The sequence below is a fragment of the Anguilla rostrata genome, chromosome 10, assembly GCF_018555375.3.
Source record: "Anguilla rostrata isolate EN2019 chromosome 10, ASM1855537v3, whole genome shotgun sequence".
Lineage (NCBI taxonomy): Eukaryota > Metazoa > Chordata > Actinopteri > Anguilliformes > Anguillidae > Anguilla > Anguilla rostrata.
This window is the reverse complement of record NC_057942.1, coordinates 44,878,776-44,903,498: the sequence shown is the minus strand read 5'-3', so window position 1 is coordinate 44,903,498 and position 24,723 is coordinate 44,878,776. Positions and strand designations below refer to the sequence as shown.

Below are 24,723 nucleotides of genomic sequence, written 5' to 3'. Positions count from 1 at the left end.
GGTAAATTAGATAGGAAAGTAGAGCTATGCTATGCAGTGTCTGACCTGACCAGCACATCTGTAAGGTTATGTTGTCTTCTGAAGACTAATCTTATTGGGACCTTTAAATGTCCTTATTGTGTGGATCATAATCTAATAGGTGCCAGTGTTTTAATTAAAATTTTTTTTAAAGAGATCCCCAAGAGGTGAGTAGCCAATTATGCATAAAATAGGCTGGGTCTCAGAACGTGGTTTGAGGAAACCTGCTGCTGGCCCATTGTCAACTTTCTGTTTGGCAGAACTGATCCAGTCATCCTTATAATCCCTTTCCTAAAACCACTGAAAGGTTTTCAGCCTGACGCTCATATCTCTTACCAGGATACAGTGAATCTGTTTAACAGGAAAACCCTTCTGAAGTGGGGTGGGATGGAAAGTATCTGCTCTGAGGAGAGAGTTCTCTGACCTCTAATGTAATAATGGTGGTAGTAGTGCCACCATCAGTATAATTATTATTGCCTGAGCAGTGGGTGACATTTCCAAACTTACCAGATACGTTTAGCTTAATAATAATAATAATATGAACAAACACAATGGGATTCAGGCACTTCGTGCTTGGACCCCTAATAAGAAGTATGGACAATAACAATAGTTTGCTTAGCTAAAGGTGGAAGAGAGACAGTAACAACTGGCCACTTTAGCTTTAGCAAACCAATAAAAGCACATAATTGCTTACTATTAAATGATAAATATGCCTTACAAAAAACAAAAGGAATAAAAGTTGCTATCGGACACATTTACATTTAAAGAGTCTTTTTATTAAACATTCAAACTGTGTGCCATAAACTATAAAAAAGAATTTCTCCTTGTGTTTTAAAAGACTGAAGGCTTATAGGTTCTGTACAGTGAATAGGTGATAGTCATTGGACCGTATAATCTGTTGTCCGGAAAAAGGAGTTTCAGGAGAGAAGTGGGGGAAGTTTGAGGCTGGAGGGGCTCTGGACCAGGTGTGTGTCCCCGTGGACCAGGACCTCCTGTCGAAGACGGTCGATCTCCACACGCTGGCGCTGGATAATCTCCTCTGATTCACCGCTGGAGCTGAGCACTGTCACTGAAGTGACAGGAGCAGACGTCATCGAGGCAAGCGCTGGTGGAAAAGAATAAACATCAGCCAATCAATCAATTTTTATTTGTTTAGCGCTTTTTTAACAAAGGAGCTTTGTCACAAAGCAGCTTTACAGAGAACCGTCCCCCAAAGAGTAAGCCTAGGGCAACCGTGGCAAGGAAAAACTCCCTGACTGCTAGCAGGAAGAAACCTTGAGCAGAACCGGACTCAGAGGGGGAACCTATCTTAGGGTCAAATCCTGGCTTAAGAACTCCCGGTTAACTTGGAATTTCTGTGCAAGTCAAGCACTTTTCCCCTACGTGAATCCAGGCTTAGGGGACTTTAGTTTTTCATACACAGCCTTTACTCACACAAAAAACAGGAATAAATATGGCAATCCTAATGGCCAGCATGTACCCCCTCAGATTTTTTATTAATATAATATCAATATTTTTTAAGTATGTAATTTATAATATTCATAGTGATTTCAGAGTCAATCCAGTCAATCGTAGTCTTCTAAATGTGGCAAAGAACATAGTGCAGTCCGATGAAGCATTTGGACAGCGACAACTTTTGTTGTTTTCGTTCTGTATTCAAGCACATTGAATTTGAAATGAAATGATGACTATGAGTGCAGACTAAACTTTCACTTTTGAGCATTTACATCTTCCATATCAGACGTAAGAATTGCAGCCCTTTTGGAGCACTGAAAGTAACTGGACAATTGGCTGCTCAGTTGTTGCTTTACCAACTGAAACAACAAACAAAAGGTCTAGAGTTTGTTCCAGATGTAAAACATCACTCACACTGGCCCTTTCTAGATAAGACTGGAGATCCCAGCTCTGAAACATGAAAAGCACCTAATTAAGAAAAAATAACATCTTGTTAAAATCTGGGATTGCTGTTGAGGTTGGAATGAAAACCAGCATACACAGGGGTCCCCCAGGACTGAGTTTGAGAACCACTGGTCTAAACATGAGGACCAAGTAAGTGTCAATGCCAATAAAGCAGGGCTTCATGAGGTGGAAAAAACAAAGTAAATCCATCAGCCATAGCCAAAACATGAAGTGTCAAAATCAACTGTTTGATGCACAAAATGCATAAAAATAAAAATCTGATAGACCATGGAAGACCACTGAATTGGATGAATACATACTGGGGAGATGAGTCCGGATAGCAGGTTTTAAATGTCTACATAAATACTGTGGGGAAAGAAATTGGTCTCTGTAGTGCCACCATGCGGGTGAATCGTGCCAATTCTTTGCAGTTATTCTCAAGGTGGAGTTCTTAATAGACACATCAAGTTTTATCTTTTTATGTTAAAACCACTGGGATTTATTGGCTTTTGGGTAAAAAGCAACACCCACATGCAAATTTATTGGCTTCCTTCTGGCACATTTTAAGTATAGCAACTGCACTTCTGTAAAAACATATTTGTGATATGATATGACTATGTGCTGCATGCCAAGTTTTGTGTAAATCGGTCAAACCTTTCAGTTTGGTACAAATTGCTCGATCAAGCACTATCAAAAGTAATTTTGTGTAAATAATCACTCAATTCATTCATTAAAATCAGGTGGATGAATAATTGCAGGCATTGTAATTATATAAATTGTAGGTTTATAGCTGGCGATATAACCACATGGATTTCAGCACAATAAAGTAACAAAAATGATGCTTCCATGAAAGAGATTATGCTTTTTACTAAACGGAATCCAGTCAGATTTTCTTCCTTCATGAACTCTCAAACTTACGGGCATGACTCTTAATGTGGTGCAGCTCCCGTATTAATTCCTGGTTCTCATTGATCAGGGACGTATTTTCCTGCATGAGGACAACAAACACACGCATGTATCCATCAGGGTTCTAACTCCCTTGAAATACTTTAAGAATTAAGAATTTACACTTGTAAGACTTTCAGTTTAAAAAAAAAATCGCTTTCCCCTATTTTTGGAATGCCCAACCATTAATCAATGCTCATTCCAGCAATCCGAAAGCTATTGATTCAGGAGAGTGCAAACAAGCTAGTGCCCTCCTCTGAAGTATGTGCTGCCGAGCACAGTATCTTACAACACTCCAGTGTACAAGTCCGGCTCGCACAGACATGAGTCAGAGGAACACACTTTATGTGCAGCTCAACTGGCAGATGGCAAACATGCAGCTGACCAGCGGGGGGTGCCAGCGTGCACTGAGATGCTGACTGAAACCCTCCCTTCTGTGGGCTGTGTTAATGCCAATTAGGATATGAAACCAGACAGTGGGGCCCATCCGTGGACGAGCACAGTGCCTAAACAGGGTAAGCCATTCAGCAGTCTGGATGTTCTTTTTAGAAGAGTATCACCTTTTGGTGCTTGTATTTCAGGTGTTTTCAATGCGCAATCACAAATGCAAGTCATAACACATGATACATAGTTTGAATATTAAATCTGAAACCTTCAAAATTCTACATCTTGACATTTTTGAGATTTTGTAACAGTAAATACTATGCACAGTAGCAACTCATAAACTGCACGGCCAAAAGTGTGTGGACACCTGGTAGCCAAAATTATGGGCATTAAAGGGATATTTCACTTTGGTATAACACAAGTAATGTTGTGGAGCTTACCCCATTGTATTTGAATAGCATGAATTGTAGCAACATCAGACAGTCCCTGCTAACGGCAGTACTGTTCCTCTCAGTGTTCCTGTTCCCATCCACTCCTATTCATATTTGCCACCTCGCTGAAATTAGCCATTTTAAAACACAAACTAACTATGGAGGATATTAGGTCTATAAAGGAGTATTCAAAAACTGCGCTCTCACCCTTATTATCCTTAATCTTTCTTCATGATGGATTTCACTGTCCCGGGCCATCTTCCTCTTGAAGTTGGCCACGGTTTTCTCTAAGTGATCCCGCTGACGGCTGTACTCCTTCTGGATGTCACTGTCTCCCCCAACCATGTCCACCTGGAAACACATACAGAATAGCAGACAATATTTCAGCACATGCCACAGTCTGGAAACCCTGCCACACAGGAGAATACCTGTCTTTCTTAAAAATCACAACCTCACATTTCTCACTTCTGGAAACCTTTCTTCAATGTTAGTCTCATGTGAAGGCACAGAAGGCCCATTCATAATTAAGAGCACAATTTAAAAAACACTTAGCATTATAAACAAAAGTAAATACCAATATTCACCATGTAAGAATGAGTGACATACTATATATACAGTGAGCTCCATCATGTTTGAGACAAAGACATTTTTTTTGGATTTGTACTTCACAATTTTAGATTTGTAATAAAATAATTTACATGGGGTTAAAGTTCCAATTCTCAGCTTTTATTAAAGGGTTTTATTTAAATGCAATACACACATTGGCCTAAAAGAACAATGTCTTCAATCTTACCACATCAGATTGTACGTAGGAACTATAAAGCTCACAAATGCTGTCCTTCAATTTCTTGGGTTCTTGAATAAACTCCACACAGTGGTGTAGGTCTGTCTTGAATCTTTGCACCAAGGTTTTCATATTACGCACCTGCATCAAACATGAGAGGGGACAGAGTGAGTGATGACTGCCTAGACTTTCATACATGATCAGAGTAACACGCAGGAGTTACCTCTTTGTTATGGGCACAAGTTAGGGTAACAAACACAGAAATTCCTCTCTGCACAGTCATCCCCTTGTGAGTAATACACATTAGCCATAGTACTGACATAACATATAGACTTAGTACTCACGAGAGGATGACTGTATATAGTATTTTACTGTACAAAATACACTTGCACTTGTGTTGGTTGTCCTATTATAGTAGCACACCCATACAAGTGTAATTATACTCTGTACTTGAACTAATCAACTGAACTGTAAAACAATTTTCAGACCTGCTGACCTTGGTGTTTTTGAGTACCACTTCAACTTGAGACAACCACACCCAACACACTTATGTTGCAGAACACACACACAATCATTGAACATTTCACTCACAGGTTACATTGAAATAAAGAGCCTAAGCATGACTGTGTCTAAAAATTGAATAACAGGAGATTCATAGAGATGCAAGAGGAATGGTTGTGTGCAAAAGTATAAACAATTATTACCATTTATTTGGATTTGTTACAGAATCAGTTGCAAGCAGATGTTGTGGAAGAGGGTAACGGAAGGAGTCACAAAGTACTTTAGAAGAGGATGAACAAGAGAGAATTACTCTGAGCACAGCCTCTCTGAGCACTGAGCACAGCCTCTATGAGCACTGACCACGGCCTCTGAGCACTGACCACGGCCTCTGAGCACTGACCACGGCCTCTCTGAGCACGGCCTCTAATTGCTTGTGCCTGATATGCACTTCCTGTTTGGTGGTAGAGAGTTTGCCCTGTTTGAGTTTGTCAAAGTTTGGAAAAGTTTGGGGGAAGATTGTATTGTATTGTGCTTTCAAGTGTGTATTTGAAATTAGTTAAGAGTTTTCAAAACCCATATTATGAGCAAGGTAAGATGAATTCGCTCCAAGGGGAAAATCTTTCCATTAGGTGGCAGAGAGGGAGTTCTCCATTATCTCCTCTGTTAATCATGCCAGACAAACCAACCCAGGACGCCGTCTCAATGCCCCCACTAGTCATCTGATGAAAAGCATGTTTTCAAATCTAGGCCTGCCATTAGAAGTATTGATATCAAAATTGCGCCAAGTTACATGAAACAATATTAGCTATCTTAGCTCACACAAATGAAACGAGCTGTATTCCAAAGCAGTGCAGCCGCGGCGCTTAGGAGGCCCCACTAGACTGCTGTGACAGGTCTGGCTTCTACTGTCAAGATCGACCATCTTTCACAAACTGTCATTTCATACAGGGGACAGAGAGAGACAATATGAAGGGTAGACACAACTGAATAAAACGCCATATTAGTTTTACAACCATGTAGCACTAGCTAGCTTAGCTAAATGAGCCAAAGGAAGACACTTTAAAAAATGAACTGCCAGTCTGAAATGCTGAAGGTTACACACCCTCTGCATCTCCTTGCGTTTGTCCTCATCTGTGACCTTCAGCTTCAGTTTGAACTCTGTAATCGTCAGTTCCAGCTGGGTATTTTTTCTCTTGAACTGCCCCAGTTCATCTTCCATCTATCAAATAATAAAACATACCAGTATTATTCACATTCATATTACAATATCCACTGATTTACTCCTGCACGTCTGATTAAATTTAACTTATTTAACATAGGTCCCACAATTCAGGTGAACCTTTGGTTAATGATAACCCTGAATCAATTCACAGTGGTGAACAGCAGTACAGACAATTTTCTATGCAATTACACATGAAAATATAGCTGCAAGCAGGGATGTCATGGGCCAAGCAGCAAGGTAAGCCACACAGCATTGAGTGAAATTCATATGTTAGGGTTCAATTTAGTTGCCGTCATAGAACAGCATGTTGGGGTGCACTGCATGCTGCAGTGGGTATAAAAAATTCTGCAATTTCTACATCATGAAACTGAAGTGTATAAAAACCCTCTTAGCTAAAAGCTCAGAATGTGCACTTCAAACACATGTGAATAGTTTTATTACAAATCTGATATTGCGGACTGCAGAGCCAAATCAAGAAACAATATGCCTTTGTCACACATTATGGAGCTCACTGCATTTATTCAATAACTGTGACAGCTTACAGCTGAAGTTTTGCTCAGGTTATGGGTACACATTCCAGAGTGTGAATATACGCCATAAGATCTGAAACCACAGTGTGGTAACAAATCCTGACCAGACAGTGCCAACTGCCAGAAGGACTGCTGGTAGCAAACAAATGGCTGTGGAGAGAGAAGTTTCCAGTTGCAGGATTATCAGTCTTATTGCACATCAGCTGCCAGCCTGCATCATCTAGATGTGTGCTTGCATTCCTTCCATGCAAATGGGCACACACCCCAGCTGGTACAACACGTGGCAGCTGAACAAACTTAATTTTGTGCCCTCTCCCACATAGAAGGAGGTGGTTGCAGCAATGAAACTGGCCATTCCAAATTTGGACAAAAAGGAAAATTGTAGAAAACATTAATAAATTAGGTACAATGTGAAGGCTGAGTAATGGATTGGGACTGTCTCAAGGCAACGGTATCGGTGTGGGGTATGCCACACTTCATATACTCTAACTTTCAGGTACAAACACTGTACATGTAACATGTTATTTGTGTAAAGGAGTAACTGTCCTGAACAAGTCACTGCTATGCTTAACATAGGAATACCTGCAAATCTATCAGTTCCTGCCTCGTAATTACTATTTCAAAGAAAACCTTGGGACAGCTGCCATTTGTTTTGCACCAACACCCCTCCAAACATCTACTCTGATTGTACTAGGTGCTATGGAAATTGGGCACTTTGTAATTGTTAATCAAGTCTATGGAACATGTTGTTGAAGTGTTTACCTTTTGGATCTGTTCTCTCATCTCTATGATACTGTTCTCTCTGGGTTCAATTTGCTTTTTCAGCTCATTAATTTTATACTCCAGCACAAACTTGAATTTTTCCAGGTCACTGTTCTTCATCCTCATGTCATAGTTGCACTTTTCCTGCAGATAAAAAAGACTCAGCATTTCATGGGGAGCAATGAAAAAATGTAAAGCTTAAAGTACTTTTGCTAAATTAGATAACTATGATACAATCTCCTCTCTGATGAACTCATCCCTGCTCACTGGTGTCTTCAGTCAAGCTCGTGTCACACCCCGCCCCATTCAATGAACCCACTTTTGACCTCTCTGTTATCCAGAACTATGATCCCAAGTGATTGTGTGACTCAGGGATATCATTGAACTAGGAGTGCACCAAGATGGCAGTGCTGTTACTACATGGGGTTAAAACCCAACTTTAATAGTCGTTGAGTTAAGAAACTGAGCGTTAAATTGAATCTGTATTTTAAAAAAACCCAAATGTCAAAATGGACATAGATTTTTTGCCAACAATGACAGTTTCGCAGGGCACCACTGATACTGCTACAGTATTCCTATCATAAGAAACCAAATAAGCAATACATTTAGTGCAAGCAACAACTGCAGAGGCTGTTGTAGCTTTTAACTGCTTTCCAAAAAAACGTTACATGGCACAGGGACAAGAACTAAAAAATTGGAAAGTTGTCTGCTGGACAGGTTTTCATTTCAACGATAACTAGGTGATATCATATAAAGGTCAAGGATTGTTTTTTTTTTTTTTATTAAAAAAAAAAAAAGAATTTTTTAATCTACAATGGTGACACTGTCCACCTGTGCTGACTGACCTTATCCTGAATGGTCTCATCCCGCTCATGAATCTCCCTCTTCAGGCCCACAATGTCCTTCTCCAAAGACTTTATGACACCCTGGAGCTTCTGATGTTCCAACCTTAGTTTTTCAGTCTCCAGGTTCTTGTCACCGATCTCCCTCTGTAAGCTACTGAACTACAATGGCGAGGAGGCAAGATGCAAAACAGAGAAAGAGAAAGCATGGCTAAATGCAGGCACATCTGAACAGCAGGAAAAGTCTTCCCTGCTGAGCGGCAGTGCAAAGCATTGTGATTCTCAATAGGTCCATATGGAAGGGCTCAGTTCGGGAGGCTCGACACTAGAGGGCCACCTGAGAGAGGGTGGAAGTCCCGCCAACAGCCTGATCTCCTGTCCAAAGTTATATTATCTTTGGTCAAATTATCATTATCTATTAAATATGCTACAGGCTAGTCAAGTTCTTCCAGACCAATCTTGACAAAACCATTTCTAAATTGACTTTGCTGTGTGCTTGGGGGCATTGTCATGCTGGAACATGCCTTCGCTAGAACTAAGGGGCCTAGCCCAAACCATGAAAAACAGCCCCAGATACTTCTGGTCATATAGCGTAATTACTAAAAGATATCCAGCCAGAAAATTGTTGCCACCCAAAAATTTTTCAGTTTTTTTAATACGACACGGAACACTGTTGGCAGGTGATTGACTGGATTGATTTTGGCCCAATTCTTTTCAAACCAGAGAAAACACAGCAGCCTGTTCATAAACCTTCTCATATTCCACCTAAACAGTCCACTAAAATATGTTTCTGAAAACATTTTAGATGAGAAATAAGCCATGTAATTGCTGAATCTTAGTTCATATTTGATCTGCAATGCCTTGTTTGACAGTTGAACCTGAGTTTCATATAGAACACTTTATGCAAATGAGAGACACACCAACTCCACCCACCCCAGGATTCATTTTTCAGAACTGTGTAGTAGGTGGAGCCAGGCTGAAACAGTGAGTGCAATTACTCTTTAAATGCATTTAATAATAACAACATGCCAAATTTCTGACTGATTGGCCCATTTACCTTCTTCCTCATAATGCCAGTTTCATCTTTCAACTGCAAGCTGGTATCTTTCTCCTCCTTCAGAACTCTCTCGTACTTGGCACGAATGTCCAGGATCTCCCTGTCTGCATCCTCCTCTATCTGCCTTATCATCTCCTCATATTCCTTCTGCTGCTGCTGGGCCTTGTCCTCACTCTGGGACAAACAGGAAGGAAATGGGAATGTCAACAGAAGAGGAATATTAGGCCATGCGGACCATGTTTACAATTTGTTCTTATCCAGTTGTTTCTTTCATTCAAAAACATGCTGCCATCGTTTTAATGTCCTAGGATCAATGGCAAATTCCATTCCATTCATATTTCTTGGCATGCAAGTTTCTGCCCTGTACTTCCACCTACGAGGCTCCCACTCTCACCTCCTTGAGTTTGAAGAGGTTCTCCTTCAATCTGGACTCATACTGCTGGGTGTGCTCCTCCAGGGCCTGTGCTTTCCTCTCCTCAGTGATCTGAAGCTGCCTCTCGTATTCCTCCTGCATTTTTTGGGACTTGTGCTGCAGCTCCTGATACCTCTCATACTCCAGCATCAGATTCTGGAGACTGGTTGACTCTGCCAGGGCAAGAGGGAGGGGCTTAATGTGACATGTCTTCAGTGTCACCAACTGCCACAGTACCAGAGTGGAGAAGCTGCGGGTGATTCTGTTAAATATCACACCACTATGCAGTGTTTACCTAGATCTAGCTTCTCTTTTGTGTTCCTTTCCATCACTCTTTCCATGGATTCTTTGTGGTCCGATTCCATTTTTTCTTTCTCAGCCTTAAGAACCTACCAGAGAATTGCGGGATTATCAGGTTATATTTTTTTAGAAAATTTTTTTTGCCCCTATATTCTTCCTGAATTGGAATTGCTAACTGTGCCTGTCAACTGACCCTTGTGGCACCCGTACTCATGCAAAGAAGCACTGCAGAGGTACTGCATAAAGGAGAGGTGTATTATTCAGTATTATACCTTCTGTTATTATACCTCTGACAGGAAGGGGCCAGTTGTGCAATGTAGTTTCCCAGTCAGTTAAACACATAGCTCAGGACCAAAGCTGCAGCTGCAGCCCAGTCTATGCTAATCATGCTGGTTTTACAAACTCAGCCACTAAAAATTACAGATTATCTGTATTAAAATATATATATATATATACTTAGTGGTGTTATTAAAAGCAGGTCTCACAGACTTTGCAGTATGAACTACAACCATCCCGTGAATTGCAGCTCACCTGGTACTTTGTTTTTAGAGATTCGATCTCTTGCATGAACTTATCAGTCATCTCTTTGACCTCCTTTTCATGATCCATGCCCTTCAACCGAAGCTGGAACTGATTCTCTACTTTCAGCTCCTCGACCCTTGTTTTTAGTTCCAGCATGTTCTGGTTCTGAAAGTTGGTGAGAAGGCAGAGAAAAGCAATTAATTTAATCTGTAGAAGCATTTGCAGGTCACATGTAGGTCTGAGTTATAAATGCGAAAATAGAGCAACATTTGAAGAAATTCTGCCACTTCACCGGAAGTGTATTACAGAATAGCGTATTATCTTTAGGTTTGCTTGAACTGTGTAGATTGTTGAGAGTCTGTTTTTAGGTGATTGTTTTTCCCCAAAATCCTGGTCCCAAAAAGATTAAATGTCTGGGGAAAAGAGCACAGCTGCTCAGCCAATGCATGAGTCCATAATTTATTCACAACAATACATGGCTTACCTAAACTTACCAACCTCCTTCGGGGTCAAAAAGTGTCAGCCTTAGGTGGGTTAGTTGCAGCTTGCATACGATGCAGGTGACTTTCTCCTGGTTATTTTGTTTCTGATGGCGAAGAACCCGCAATATTTCTAAAGGGCACTAGGCCTACTGTGGTGCGGTGGAGTAAGTCTACAATTTTTCTTGGCAACATTTCGAAAGCAAGGCTACACTCTTTGCGAATACCATCACCCACACATGAATTAAATTTTTAGGCTACATACTCAAACCGCTTACGGAAATAACTAATGCAGTTAATGCATACAGCTTCCATTATTTTTACAGTCACACAAAATAAACATGTTCATGTTCAAGTTTCATTTATTGCCATTCTTCTCGTCACAGACGGGTGTAAGAAAAAGAATGAAATGCAGTAAGAACAGCCATAAACTATTAAAAACATAAATACAGGAATTAAAATTACATAATGAAATAATTCTTGAAACAAGAAAACAAAATACCCTAGACAAAATGTTTCCCATTAAGGAAAATGTTACCCCATGTGGTTTACAGTTAAGCAGGAGTACCTTGTCCTCTAGGTCAGTCTTGGTTATGAGGATCTCTTCACTGTAGTAGATTGCTTTGTCCCGCTTCAGACCATGTCTCTCCTGGTCTATGATCTTCCAGACGACCAAGCAGCCATCTTCTGCTACAGTCAGTAAGAACTGGTCATCAAAAGTAATGACCATCTGAGGACACACACAGTTGAAACAGCAAATTTAGATATCAGCATATGTAAAGACACTGGGAGACAATGTCAGTTGGAGACAAACTTTTGATTTTGTACAACTACCAGCAAAATTACATCAATGCCTCTCAATAATTAAATCATGATAAATGCAGAGGCCTGTCAAGGGATTCTTTGCACTGTAAAATCTGAGGCAGCAGTCACAGAGGAAGACGCCTGGGACACACCAGGAATGTTTTATGTGCATCAGAAGGCACTCAAGTATACAAGGAGAGATTTAAAAAGGAAACCTTTATAACACTTTAGAAGGGATTACATGCAATATGGGACTGAAGTGTAGAGAAGAAAACGCAGGAAGCAATGAAAATATTGAATTAGTGATTTAATTAACCAAACGAAGCATGAATAATAAAACAGACTCAAGAACAAAAGTAAACATGGGTACGAAGACAGGACTTGCTGCATTAACAGACCGGTACCTTGGTGATTGGTGCTGCATGGCCCTGGTACTCTATCCAGTCCTTATGTGTGGGTAAGGGGTATTTCATAACCCTGACAGTCCCAGACGAGGTGCCGGTGAAAAGCATTCGACCAGAGAGAGAGAAAGCCACGGCTGTATAGGTCACATCTTCAGCTGGCACATCTTTCACTATCTGTCAATCAGAAAAAAAATGTGATATTTCATAATTAAGCAATTTCACGAAAAAGGGAGCATGTTATGGGGTGTATTAGTCAGCGTGTGCTACGTCATAGGCACGAAGGAAGTGGAATGCTGACCATAACATTCAACCTGGAGTGTCATATTAGTTTTATACAACAGTTTATGCAATAGTTTTTCATTTTGTTAAAAATGATAAGCAAAGCACTGTTTTGCTTAAATTGTTTTTAATTCGACTAATTCAAATATAGTTCCAACAACTGTCCCTGTTGCCAGGCAACACTATAAACAAACACAGAGACTGACTAGCTAGCAGGCTGGCTAGCTAACTTGCAAATCTAGCCATGTGTAGCCATGTTAACACGACTGCAGGCTCAGATACAACAGGCATAGGAACTGCAGGGTCAATAACACTGACACTGTCCAAGTATTCCTCTATTGTCATCAAATGTGTCCATAAAGTTGAATTTTAAATGTAGTTCACTAATGAAGAAAAATCTTTAACATACATGGTGGTCTTGAATCTCTTTCAGCGTGCAGTCGGTTCCCACAGCAAAGACAATCTTGGCATCAGGAGAGATGGCGATGCTGGTGTACATGCAGGTCTTGAGGACGCAGTCAGACTCCCGCTTAGTGGTGAGGGTGTTCCACTCGTACACAGCCCCGTCCATGCCACACGACACCAGCCGACTGTCATCATCGCTCCAGATGATGGAGCGCACCTGGGGCACAGAAAACAGCGTACCAGCGCTCAAGCCATTCCTGTGTTGTACCCGGGAGATCACCACAGTATAATTACATTCATACATACATGAAAGTAAAGCAGAAAAGTTGATTAAGAACCAATTAAGTAACTCATTTTATTATTTCCGATTCTTTTCATAGAAATCTGATCTTGTTTCGAGACTGGAACAAGTCAGACATCTTGGTGACAGAGCTCCCCCTTAGTAATGGAGTGAAGCTGTATTTCACTTTCAAATTCCAAAACCGAATTCCACCACTGAAGCACATGAAACAAACAGTATGATTAATATTTGTTGTGTATTTAATTGGGATACTCTCATCGTACTGCAATACTAACGAATGGATGAGGTCCCAAGGAGAAGAAAGACCTAGACCTCCACAAAGACAGAACAGTAAGTTTATTTCAGCTACTCTGCAAAAAAAATCTGAGTGAGGATTTCCCGCTAATACTATAGCACAACTGTCTCTTTGCAACTGTTAAATTTAAAAGAACACTGGAACTATGTCTCATGATTTCTTACAAATGGACATGGAAATCCTTAGCAAACAAATGGCCCAACTTCCTGGCTTAATTTGTTCTGGTTAGATATCTGGGTGAACTGCAGATATATGACACAATTCAGCAATAATCTACTATGTAGTTATCCAAATGTGGCGAGGCTAGAATCCCATAGTTAATTTTAGGCTATTCAGCTAAACCCAGTTTTGTAGATGTGACAAACAAGCCTGCCACAGGCCACCAAAGTGGCTTTCCACGGGGCCCTCCAGCACAGAGACACAGGGAGATGATGTTCCAACAGTCCACATTTATTTACAAGGGTCGGCAAGATGTTACAGCCAACTGAGCAGATGTAAAACAGTCATGACAGAGGCTCCCCTTGTGTGAGTGGGGATGGCAGATTTAACCTGTGCGCACTGATTACCTCACTACGCACAGGTGCAGCCACTCCTGTTCCCGGGTCCAATTAGCCTGGCCAATTATCCAATTCTTAACCAATTATCCAATTGGCCAGGTCTAAATTAGCTTGACCCAGCGCAGGTGTGGCTGCTTAAACCAGCCATCCCCACACCACAGTAGATAAGTAACCAAACAGATAAATATGCTAATGCTTGGCATTGTCCTCATAGATCCATCAGTCTTATGTCAGTAACTTTATCAATGGACATTTAGAAATCCAAACTAAAATAATGGTACGATGACTTCAATGACTGTCAGTATAAAATCATGAAAACACTGAACAACCATATTGGAATAAACTTAAACTAAAACAAACTCAGTAGTTTTTACCACTGGTGTCATTAGAGCAGCACCCCCTTTGTCTACCATTGATGGGGCGTTATGTCAGTCTAAAGACTCGGGAGCCTGAGCATACTACTACTTCTGTCAAACACGGTGGAAGCAGTGTGACCGCTTGAGTCTGTAGTTCCATGCAGCAAGACAACGACCCATTACATACACATACACAAAAAAAGGAAGAAGGAGCTTATCAGGAAGGAAAGGAGGAAGTGTTTGTTGTGGCCCAGTCTCATCAGATCTGAACATGCTGTTCACTTACTCAATAGGAAACTGAGGTCTGATACCTCAGCAAACACAGAAAGTTGAAAGAGGCAGCACTGCAATAAAGGCTTGGCAGAGCATCTCAAGGGTTACATTATGAGCCTAGTGATGTCCATGAATCACAGACTCCACCCAGTCAACCAATGTAAAGGGTATGCAACAAAATATTTACCAAGTTATTAAATTTGTCAGAACTTTTCCCTGACTTTAAATAGGCGGACCTGACTTTTTGAATGACATTCCTATAATATAATTCAATGTGTGTTAAAAAAAAAAAAAAACACAAATAACATAAATAACATAAACATGAAATAAATGCAGACATTGTGGCTTTTGCCTCAGTCATTGTTTGAACTGACAATACAAATATGATTAGAGAGGAAAAACAATCCCAATACTGTCCCAATACTTTCGCATTTAATAGTGTGTGGCCTAACATATTTTAAATAATTTTTTATCTTCAGAATCTCACCTTTCCATTGTGACCTTTCAGGTTCCGAACATTTTCAAATGTTATTGTGGAGTAAATATGAATGACGGTTCCATTCACAGCAGCAAACAGGTGTCCTCCAGTACTAAAAGCACACTGCAAGAAGAAGCAGTTTGTAATTAAAATAATCCAAACATAACTTTGCATTATACATTAAGACAAAAATGCAGTAACATAAAAGTAAATGGTAATAATAACAATGAAAAACTTTCTCAATAGAAATAGGATCCCCCCCACTTATAGATCTGCCCATGGTTTTGGAAACTGTAGGCATGTCCCATTCCCACTCAATTTAGAAGGTTATGGAATATCACAAGAGGCTACCTTATCCTCAACTCAGTTAACTTGAATTTAGCCTGGTTGTGTTTTCGTTCAGGTAATCCAAACAGTGAGCGTAAGTACTCAAGACACATACATCTACATTTTATCGAAACATTTTTGACTTTATTCAAGCATTTTGTTTTTGCTTGAATACTATGGATACTTTCAAATATCAAACTTATGCTACAGCTGGAATTCCAGAGGAACCGGCTTACAGAAGGCACTGGTGGTATATTTAAAACAGTATAATGTAAGTACTACATAAGCTATACAGCTAACAAGTGCTACCCGTAAGTATAGTTCTCAAGCAACAGCACTGAAAGTAATAATAGCAGCAGAAGCAGAAGTAGTAGTATTGTCTGCATCTTGTATTATCACTGTTTCTGTTAGGCTGGCTGATATGGCTAAAATAATATTTTTTTCTTGTGTAAGGCAAACTTGTTCTTCGGGTGCTGAGCTGCTCTTATAGGTTTTTTAGCAGAAACACATTACATTACATTACATTTATTCAGCAGAAACACATCTATCTAGTTTCTGGTGATGCTCGGTGGCATGACAGGCTGCGTCTCACACGGAGGGCCGCTGCCTCGCTGCTGAGCTCACTCCGGAGGCAGCGTCCACAAAACGCAGTGAATTAGGGCGCACTGTGAAGGCAGGATGACGTCACAGAAAAGCGATTACTAGCAAGTTAGCTGCCGAGTCACTGAGGCTTAAAAACATTACATACATTATTCCAGAATATTAAATAATTAAAGTGTATATTTTAAATACAACCACAACTAATGAAGGAGTTCACTGTTTAAACAAGCACCTCCGCTGCAGCTGCACTGTTTTCAGCTGCCATTTTAACTGAAGTAAGAAGGCGGAGGGCATCCCAAAGACCACTGGGATATCCTATCTGATAAACCATACATCGATGTCTTCAAATTTAACCAAAATAAGGCACCTTAGAAGGATGTATTTTTTTATTTCGGTTTGGGACATGCCTATGAAGTACAAGCGTGCAAAATTGTGAAAATGCTGCCTTCTAAGGCAGCTGAATCCCATTTGTAGCCCACAATGTTACCTCTGGTACTAAATACCCTCCCAGAGGGAGAACGAAAAGCCAACAGGGCTTGTTCAAAAACCAGAGTCAACCCTGGAAACTGCTGAAAGGTACAAAATAAAAAATGATATTTGGTATAAAAATGGATATAAAATATAGAACTGAGGTGGGTGGATAGAGTTGAGGACAGACGAGACCACAGCAAAGCTAAAAATCCTGCTTAGTATTCCTTTCAATTACAGCACGTAAGACCCTCAAGAGAAATAGTTTTGTTCATTAAAGATACTTAGAACTTTAAAATGCTAGCAGCACATGCAGTGATAACAATATCTTAATATATCGTAGAAGAATGCGTTTGGTGTTAATAGAGATGCTGTGACTGGCACGCTTTGGCACTGCTGTGTGTACTCTACACTTCTGGTATAATTCCAGAAGGCCGCTCATTGCTCCCGTCCCCCATGTATATGTACTGTATGTCTACTATGTGATGCGTGGTTCCGCAGTCAGCTGGCCGGGTGCTCAAGAAACTAATTCGGCCACATAAAAAACATGCAGTATAAGCACAACATGATATTAAGTATGTAACTTAATTTTGCATCCCCAACAAAATTATATTGCTCAAAATGGCTAGTAGCCATACCACCATGCACCCTGCTTCTGCCTAACGGCTGAAGCTAAGCAGGTGTGTTGGTTAGTACTGGGATGGGAGGCCTCCAGTGAAAAATACGTTGTTGCTTTGCTCTGGTCAATAATCCCCAATGCCCTAGTGTAGTGACGGGGGCACTATGAGACATTAAACCGAGTTCCTGACTGACTGTGGTCATTAAAGACCCCATGACACTCTTCGCTAAGAGTGGGGGGGTTCCCCAGTGTCCTAGGCAAATTCTCAGCCTTCCACCTAATCATCCCCTGGTTTAATTGGAAAAAATTGTTCTCTCCCTCTCCACCTCAGCCAACATGTGGTGAGCGTTCTGGCGCAAAATGGTAGCTGTGCATCACCCAGGTGGGTGCTACACAGTGGTGGTGGTGAAAGTGGGTTTTCCTTCATCACTGTAAAGCACTTTGAGTGACTTGCAAAGTGCTACACGCAAGTGCAATGTTTCATTTCATATTGCCCAGCTCTAATTCCTGTACACATTATTTTTTAGACCTGTATTGCACTACAGTGTTCTTATGAATGTACACTACATCCTTATTACACAGCAAAGATCAGGCCTTCCATCTTTAGCACCACAATTCTCCGAAAAACCTACCTCTCTACATCCACGAACATTGAATTCCATGAATGTCCTGATGTCATTGATGAGTAGATTGAGCAGGCGCAGTTTGTCGCAGAAGCCCACCAGGATGAACAGCCCGGTGGGGTGCAGAGCTATACTGAAGGCCTGCTCCTGAAACTCTTTGTACACCTCTAGTGAGCTTCGAGAGGGAAGACAGAGTAGCAGGATCAACATTTTGAGAGAATATCACAACGCTTTTATTTCAAGCTACATTTATTAAATCTGGATATACCGCCTGACACGTATTCAGCATTTGACTATGTAGTCTTGTGATCATCTAGAATATAATCCAGACCTTTTCTAGGGACAACTTTAATACTGTGTGTCCCACCCAAATAGAAGGTTCATGCACATGACCACTGACAAATAAAGGCTTTTTAACATTCTCATAAAAACGAGTGCTTTTTGAGACAGAAGGAGTTTGCTCCTTTCCAGTTGATCAGCTCAGTTGACTTTTTCCTTGCCTTACTTGCCAGGCTCATAACCTTACAGTATTATGAGCCTGGCTCACAGACACTGATATACGATAAGATCCCCAACTTCTGGGGATGTGCTTTGATATGAATGATCAGTTACTTCTCTTGACTCATTATCTCACGTAAGTGGTACTTCAGTTAGAGAAAGCAAGTCAAGCTAATTCAACCACTGACTGACGGAACGCTGCTGAACGCTGCACTCGGTAGAACAAATCACAATGCAGGATGTTTACTGGAAATTAGTCTAACAAACTCTTCCTTCCCTGTTCAGATGGTTCAGACGTAGATACACTGTGTTTGAAACTTCTTAGTCTATAACCTCTCTGCAACAAAGACACACCTATAACTCTTCTGTGTCCTGTCCACATCCTGAACACCATCAACAACAGCTTGTCTGCAGTTTCCTGGAATTTAACAGGAAAGTTTGTACTGTTCGCTGAGAATGGATTGCCCATTTCCTTGGCAACCTTAAGTAATTCTTTCACAAGCTAACCAAATTTCAGCTGCAAACCAGTGGTGTGTTTATGGCATTTGGGTCTTTGTCATTCCAGTAGCTGCATTTCATGGCAGTTTCTTACACGTCTTTCATGGCAGAGATTTTTGGTCTAGCAACTGTCCAGGGTTGGAACAAAATCCTGTTTGTTCTTTCTCTATCATTACTTTGGTCATGAGCATGATCAGTAGCTATACTTTTTGCATGGTACATCTGCTTGGGTAACTGGCAACTAAAAAGACTTGTCTTGGCTTTGTCCAAAAAATAGCACACCCAGTGATGTTGTATGTTCAGAAGCGGATCTTACTTGGTCTCAAAATTCCAGATTCGCACAGAGCGGTCCAACGAACAGGTGGCAACAATGGACTTGCAGTAACAGATGGACAGGCCCGTTATGGTGTCAGAGTGGAAGGACTCAGTCAGGAAATCAAACTGGGCCTGATCCCCCTGCTAAAAAAAAAGGAATGATTACCAATTTAGCCTTGATTCTCAGATCAATGTTGACACCAAATATAGCAAGTTGAGGTAAAGTCCAAGTGAGCTATTTGCCACATTACCTTGCCAATTTCTGCAGAGGACAAGGCAATACTGTAGAGCTGACCACGGTTAGTAGAGCCTGTCAGGGTTTCCTCCGATGGACTAATACACAAGGACACAAACTCCTGCTGTTCTGCCTGGCTGGGATCATTACTATACGGATCTGGTGGGATCTGGAAAATATATGTATACATGTAGGCACTTATGACTGTATGTATATATGTGTATATATATTTGTGTGTGTGAGTGTGCGTGTATATACACAGACACACACACCACTGGACATAAATATCCATAACAGCACAGGTTAGTGTTAGGATTAGGGTTAGGCTATGGTACAGAATTCAGAATATTGCCTAATGGTGGTCTTTTGTTGGGTGTCTCGCGGCACTTCATTCTATTTTAGTCCTTACCTTTTTTGTTTAAAGCACATGAACATGACTACTTTACTGTACAAAGTTGTGAACTTGCTGAACTAAAAATGTCAGTGGTCCTTCTCTCCTGTGCTGATTTCTCAGTGTTTTTATAATTTTGTTTTTTGCTGTTAGTGCTTTAATGCATCAACCAAAATCCTGTTCACGTCATTGTTGGGACATGTCTCAAATCTCTCTGATATATACAACTAATTAATTGGTAGGCCTATTGTTTTCATGTTTCATAGGCCATATAGTAGATATTAGTAGATCAGTTAATCATTATTAATCGATTAATGGGTGCAGACGATCATTTAAAATAATTGCACAAAATATCATTCATGCAGAGAAGGTTCTAGTACCCGGATCTCAGAGCATTTCCTGTAGCCATCCTTATCCTCCATCTTCTCAAACAGAAAGACCGTTCCTGGTCCCGCAGAGCAGACAAACCCCTTGGAGTACGCTTTGATGACTGTGACACGAGGCGGCTGGGATGCAACTGCTGCTTCTTGATTTTTCTCCACTGTTCTGAAATATAGAAAGGGACTGCTAACCTGTTCATCATTTCCAAACATTTCTTATGGTTTAAGCCCTAAAAACACAGTTCAATCTACTCCGCACCTTTCTGGATCCTGTGTGGAGGTCTTAGTCATGACATTCATCTCCCAACGAAGCTCTCCAGACTCAAACACCAGCAGCTGGCCCATCTCTGTGCCTGCTATCACCCGCTTCTCTGACATCCAGTCATGTGATAGGTAGTTATTGACCTTCTTCTTCTGGGCATTAAACTGTTTCAGGGACCCCTTGGCATATTGGATGAGCCTGAACACCCCATGTCCGCTCACACAAATCTGAGTATTGTCCAGAGGGTTTATGCTCACCTGCAAACATATGGTGTTGAACAAATCTGTCACATCTATATGTCAGCAAACAACAGTGTGAATTTTCATAGCTTTACTTCATAAGGTTACTGGGGGAAATAGTATATCAAGAAAATGCTCACATTTGGTTAGACATTCCAATACTTATAGATGTAACTATGATCTACTGTATATTCAGACTCTCAGGGCTGCACAGTGTGACAATATTGTCTTATCTGTGATTTTAAAATGTACTGTACATATTGCACCCATGCAAAAATATTCCTATTGTCCCTATGCAAAAAAATTTTTAGTTCACTTTTATCACTATTTTTGTTAAATCTGCAGGACCTCAAGGAGCACATCAAGGCAACATCACGGTCCTGCAGATTCCTTCTGTACAACATCAGAAGGATTCAACCTTACCTGACGACACACTCTACCTAGCTGCTCGTCCAGGCTACGGTGACCTCTCGCCTTGATTACTGCAAATCTCTCCTTGCAAGCCTGCCGGCTTGTGCCATTCAGCCACTACAGATGATTCAGAATGCCGCTGCCCGACTCATCTACAACCTTCCCAAATTCTCCCACGTCACTCCTCTGCTGCGATCGCTCCACTGGCTACCGGTCGCTGCCAGGATCTGATTCAAAGCCCAGACCCTTACCTATACTGCAGCCAACAGGACAGCCCCCATCTACTTGCAGGACATGATTCGATCCTATGTGCCTACTCAACCACTCCGCTCTGCAGCAGCAGGGCGCCTTGTATCCCCTCCAACCCAACCAAAGGGATCAAAGAGCTTCTCCACCCTAGCTCCCCAGTGGTGGAACAAACTCCCCATCCCTCTTCGAACCTCTCCCTCACTACCCATCTTCCGCCGTGGCCTGAAGACTCATCTCTTCAGACTATACCTGGACTAACTACCACCACGCTGTATATTTCACTCTAAATCCCGCCCCCCCCCCCCTTTTCATGACACTTGTTACATGTTGCCCCATCCCAGCACTTTTTGGTAATTTGTATTTGTCCTAATACTGTAGCTTATTCTTCTGCCTAGTTGGTTTTGCAGAGGTTAGGCCTGAATAGTGTTCACTGTGAACTAAACTGTGTTCTTGGCTAGAAATAGCTGTATAAAATAAGTATTGTACCTTATCGAACCTGTGTTTAGTAGTTGTCTATGACCATGAAATGCACTTTTTGTACGTCACTTTGGATAAAAGCATCTGCCAAATAAATGTAAACCTATATAAATGGAAAAAACACAAAGTTGCAAATGCCCTGTTAAGTAGCTATGCTATGCAGTAAGTATTGTGGTTAGCTCACAAAAATTATTTATGAAGCCGAATGATGGAAGCTAGCTAGCTACTAGATACACTTCTCCTATCTTCCTCTTAGATTTGCCCTCTTTCTATAACACCATCTTCACCTTCCAGGCATTCACATTATATATAAAATGATAATAGTTTGTGTATTTATTAAATTATCTATTAATTATAGTACATATTCATATATGTATGATTAATTTTTCTATTATCATTTTGAAAGGTTTAGTCTCTAGGACACAAGTGTTAAATAGGTAAGAACAGGAGTTGCGTTTTGAACAGAACAGGCTCTTGAAATGGATTCAGCTGGTAAAGTGCTGTTACCTGATACACAGGATTGGTGGGCCCACCAGTGATTAGTGTGGCCAGGACCTTCTGCTTCTGCCAAGCCCAGTAAAAGAGGGTCCAGTCTGGAGCTCCTGATTGGCTGATGAGGTACTTAGAGTCATGGGAGAAGGCCATACAGACAAACTCTTGCACAGCAATATCTCCTCCAGTCAGTACCTTTCTCTTCTTGTTATGCTCCTTCTGCAGATCATACACTGAGATCATGCCCTTCTCACCCTGTTCTGACACAGCCAGGTAGCGCCGGTCAGGGCTGAGGGCCAAGGACTGCAATCCCAGGCTTTTCTCTAAGCCTGAGGAAACACACAGGCATTCAAACCTTCCGCAAGTTACTTTCAACTTATTTTCTCAAGAAAATACTCTACTTTGTAAATTAATTGTTTTTATCAATGAATGTAAATTACTCAAAATAGAAGGTATCAGCTAAAACAATATTTACAATAACTCAGACTGAATTCATACTTGAGTGGGAAACAGTTGAACAAAGCCAGAAAAGGATACTGCAATTGATACTGCAAAAGTTGTTTGAAGTGAATCAATCAAATCAAGTTTTTATTTCCAATAAAATATCCTTAGAAAACATTTCTGACAATGCAGAATATTCCAGTTCTTGTGGCATGCATTTTATTTTTTTCACTTCGTAGATTTCACTGCAGATTTTCCCATGGGCTATCGAACATTGTATGCATTAATTGTATGAGTTAACGTTTTAATTTTAACATTACATACCTGGAATGAACTTTTGTGATTGCTCGTCAAGATTGTATCGCACACAATTGTTTCCCGCTGGGAAGATGACAGTTTGTTCATCAATGTAGCAGATGTTGTTGGCTACTCCAGGTCGCATGCCAAAAATGAAATGGGGCTCAGCCACAATCTGAGACGCAGTCATCCTTCAGCTGAGTAAAGTCTGAGCCTGATTTTCCTGCCAACGAAGAATAAACATTGTGTTGCTTACATCTCTTACCACAGTAAGTTCCTTTATCTTTAATCAGTGTGTAAACCTGAGTGCAGTGAACAATTTAACATCAGTGAACCCTTATTAGCTGGCTCAAACCTTGGGCCACAATCTACATTTAGCCCACTATTCAGATCACATGTGTTTCAGTGACATTAATAAAAAATCAATAAGGTAACATTACAAAGCTTCCAGAAAAAACCCTGTTTGCTTGCTAAAGGCTCAAAATTCCAAAAAGTTGTTGTGTGGTGGGCTGTACCAGAGACCGTAAAAAATAGGGCTGTACAAATGACAAAGCCAAGACCCCAGATCTGAACTTGTATGTGCTCCTGTGCAAAAGGAACGAGCCAATGCGGGGAAAAGTGATTCAGGCCATTGAACATGAGGGGAAAGGAAAAAAAAAAACTCTGGAATACTGAATCAAGGCATGTCTGTGTGTATAGTTTGTGCACCGGTGGCTTAAACAAGATCTTACTAAAAGTAAGAGCGTCTTCAGGACAATAATGTAAGTGCTGTATGAATTATACGTGGGACGCCCTTCTCTCCATTGAAAACAACAGAGTGCCGTGGGAATGTCGTGTTCGGTGTAAATCCCGTGTAACTTTCACGACCCAACAGATATTTTACGATGGTCTACTCTGCCTCTGCCGAATAAATTAGTCTGGCACATCATATGTCGATTTAACTTGTTTTCCAGTGTTACCGCAATAACTTTATGATGTGCTTAATAGCTTAATAGCCGCATCAAGTACAACGAAAAATAGCCACACAACAGACTTTTGCTGACCAAGGTTCCAGAACCGAAGTGAAACTTATAGAATAAATTACTCCACGGTGCCACCTACTTTTCTTTTCTTTCTTTCCTTACTTTTCCATAACTGTAATAATTATGAGCAAAAATTCTGTATGAGAACAATAGATTGCGCCTTCTGTAAGAAAACTAAGAATAAGCAAAGATTCTGTAGAGTAACATTATCGTTTGCGCCTTTGGGAAGCATATTGAATGAAGCTAATGTTTACCAATGTTCGTTGTCCATCTGTTGAGGTTGCTGACTTAGCATAACGTTAGATAACTTACGTGTCAGAAATAAGTGAATTGTTGTACTTCCAACTGTCAGATGAGTCTTGTTCAGGTTCAGCAATGAGGTTTAACGTTTACGTTACAGATAAATGTCAAGCATAAAACTGTTTACCTTTAAAACAAGTTACCTAACGGTTTAGCCAGTCCCTCTCCTCGGAGCGGCAGGTTTATTAGGTATGGGTACCAAGGATACTCAAAGCTAACAATCCCCATAGCAACGAACGCCCGTCCGTCCAGGACCAGCTTCCGTGCTGTACGAGCTAAACTGCTATGTCTACTTACTATACTACAAGCTTATTGGCAATAAATAATAATCCATCCATT

The 24,723-nt window shown here is 40.8% G+C and overlaps 1 protein-coding gene across 2 annotated transcripts; it reads right to left on the bottom strand.

Moving 5' to 3' along the window:
• Window positions 1–772: 772 nt before the first annotated feature.
• cfap57 (cilia and flagella associated protein 57) lies at window positions 773–24,723 on the bottom strand. 2 transcript variants are annotated; one of them, XM_064297474.1, is made up of 23 exons: window positions 24,397–24,723; window positions 23,090–23,285; window positions 22,340–22,653; window positions 20,454–20,713; window positions 20,195–20,360; window positions 19,440–19,592; window positions 19,190–19,332; window positions 17,887–18,052; window positions 15,250–15,363; window positions 12,985–13,197; window positions 12,297–12,470; window positions 11,657–11,818; window positions 10,619–10,774; window positions 10,083–10,176; window positions 9,770–9,960; window positions 9,376–9,549; window positions 8,322–8,480; window positions 7,477–7,620; window positions 6,065–6,181; window positions 4,471–4,602; window positions 3,885–4,028; window positions 2,836–2,905; window positions 773–1,123 (listed from the first exon to the last, which is right to left on the bottom strand). In XM_064297474.1, the coding sequence occupies exons 2-23, from the start codon at window positions 23,250–23,252 to the stop codon at window positions 936–938; spliced, it is 3,597 nt and encodes a 1,198-aa protein (XP_064153544.1). In that variant the 5' UTR covers window positions 23,253–23,285; window positions 24,397–24,723; the 3' UTR covers window positions 773–935. The 2 variants fall into 2 exon arrangements, with proteins under 2 accessions (XP_064153544.1, XP_064153545.1); XM_064297475.1 differs by having other exon boundaries at window positions 19,190–19,329.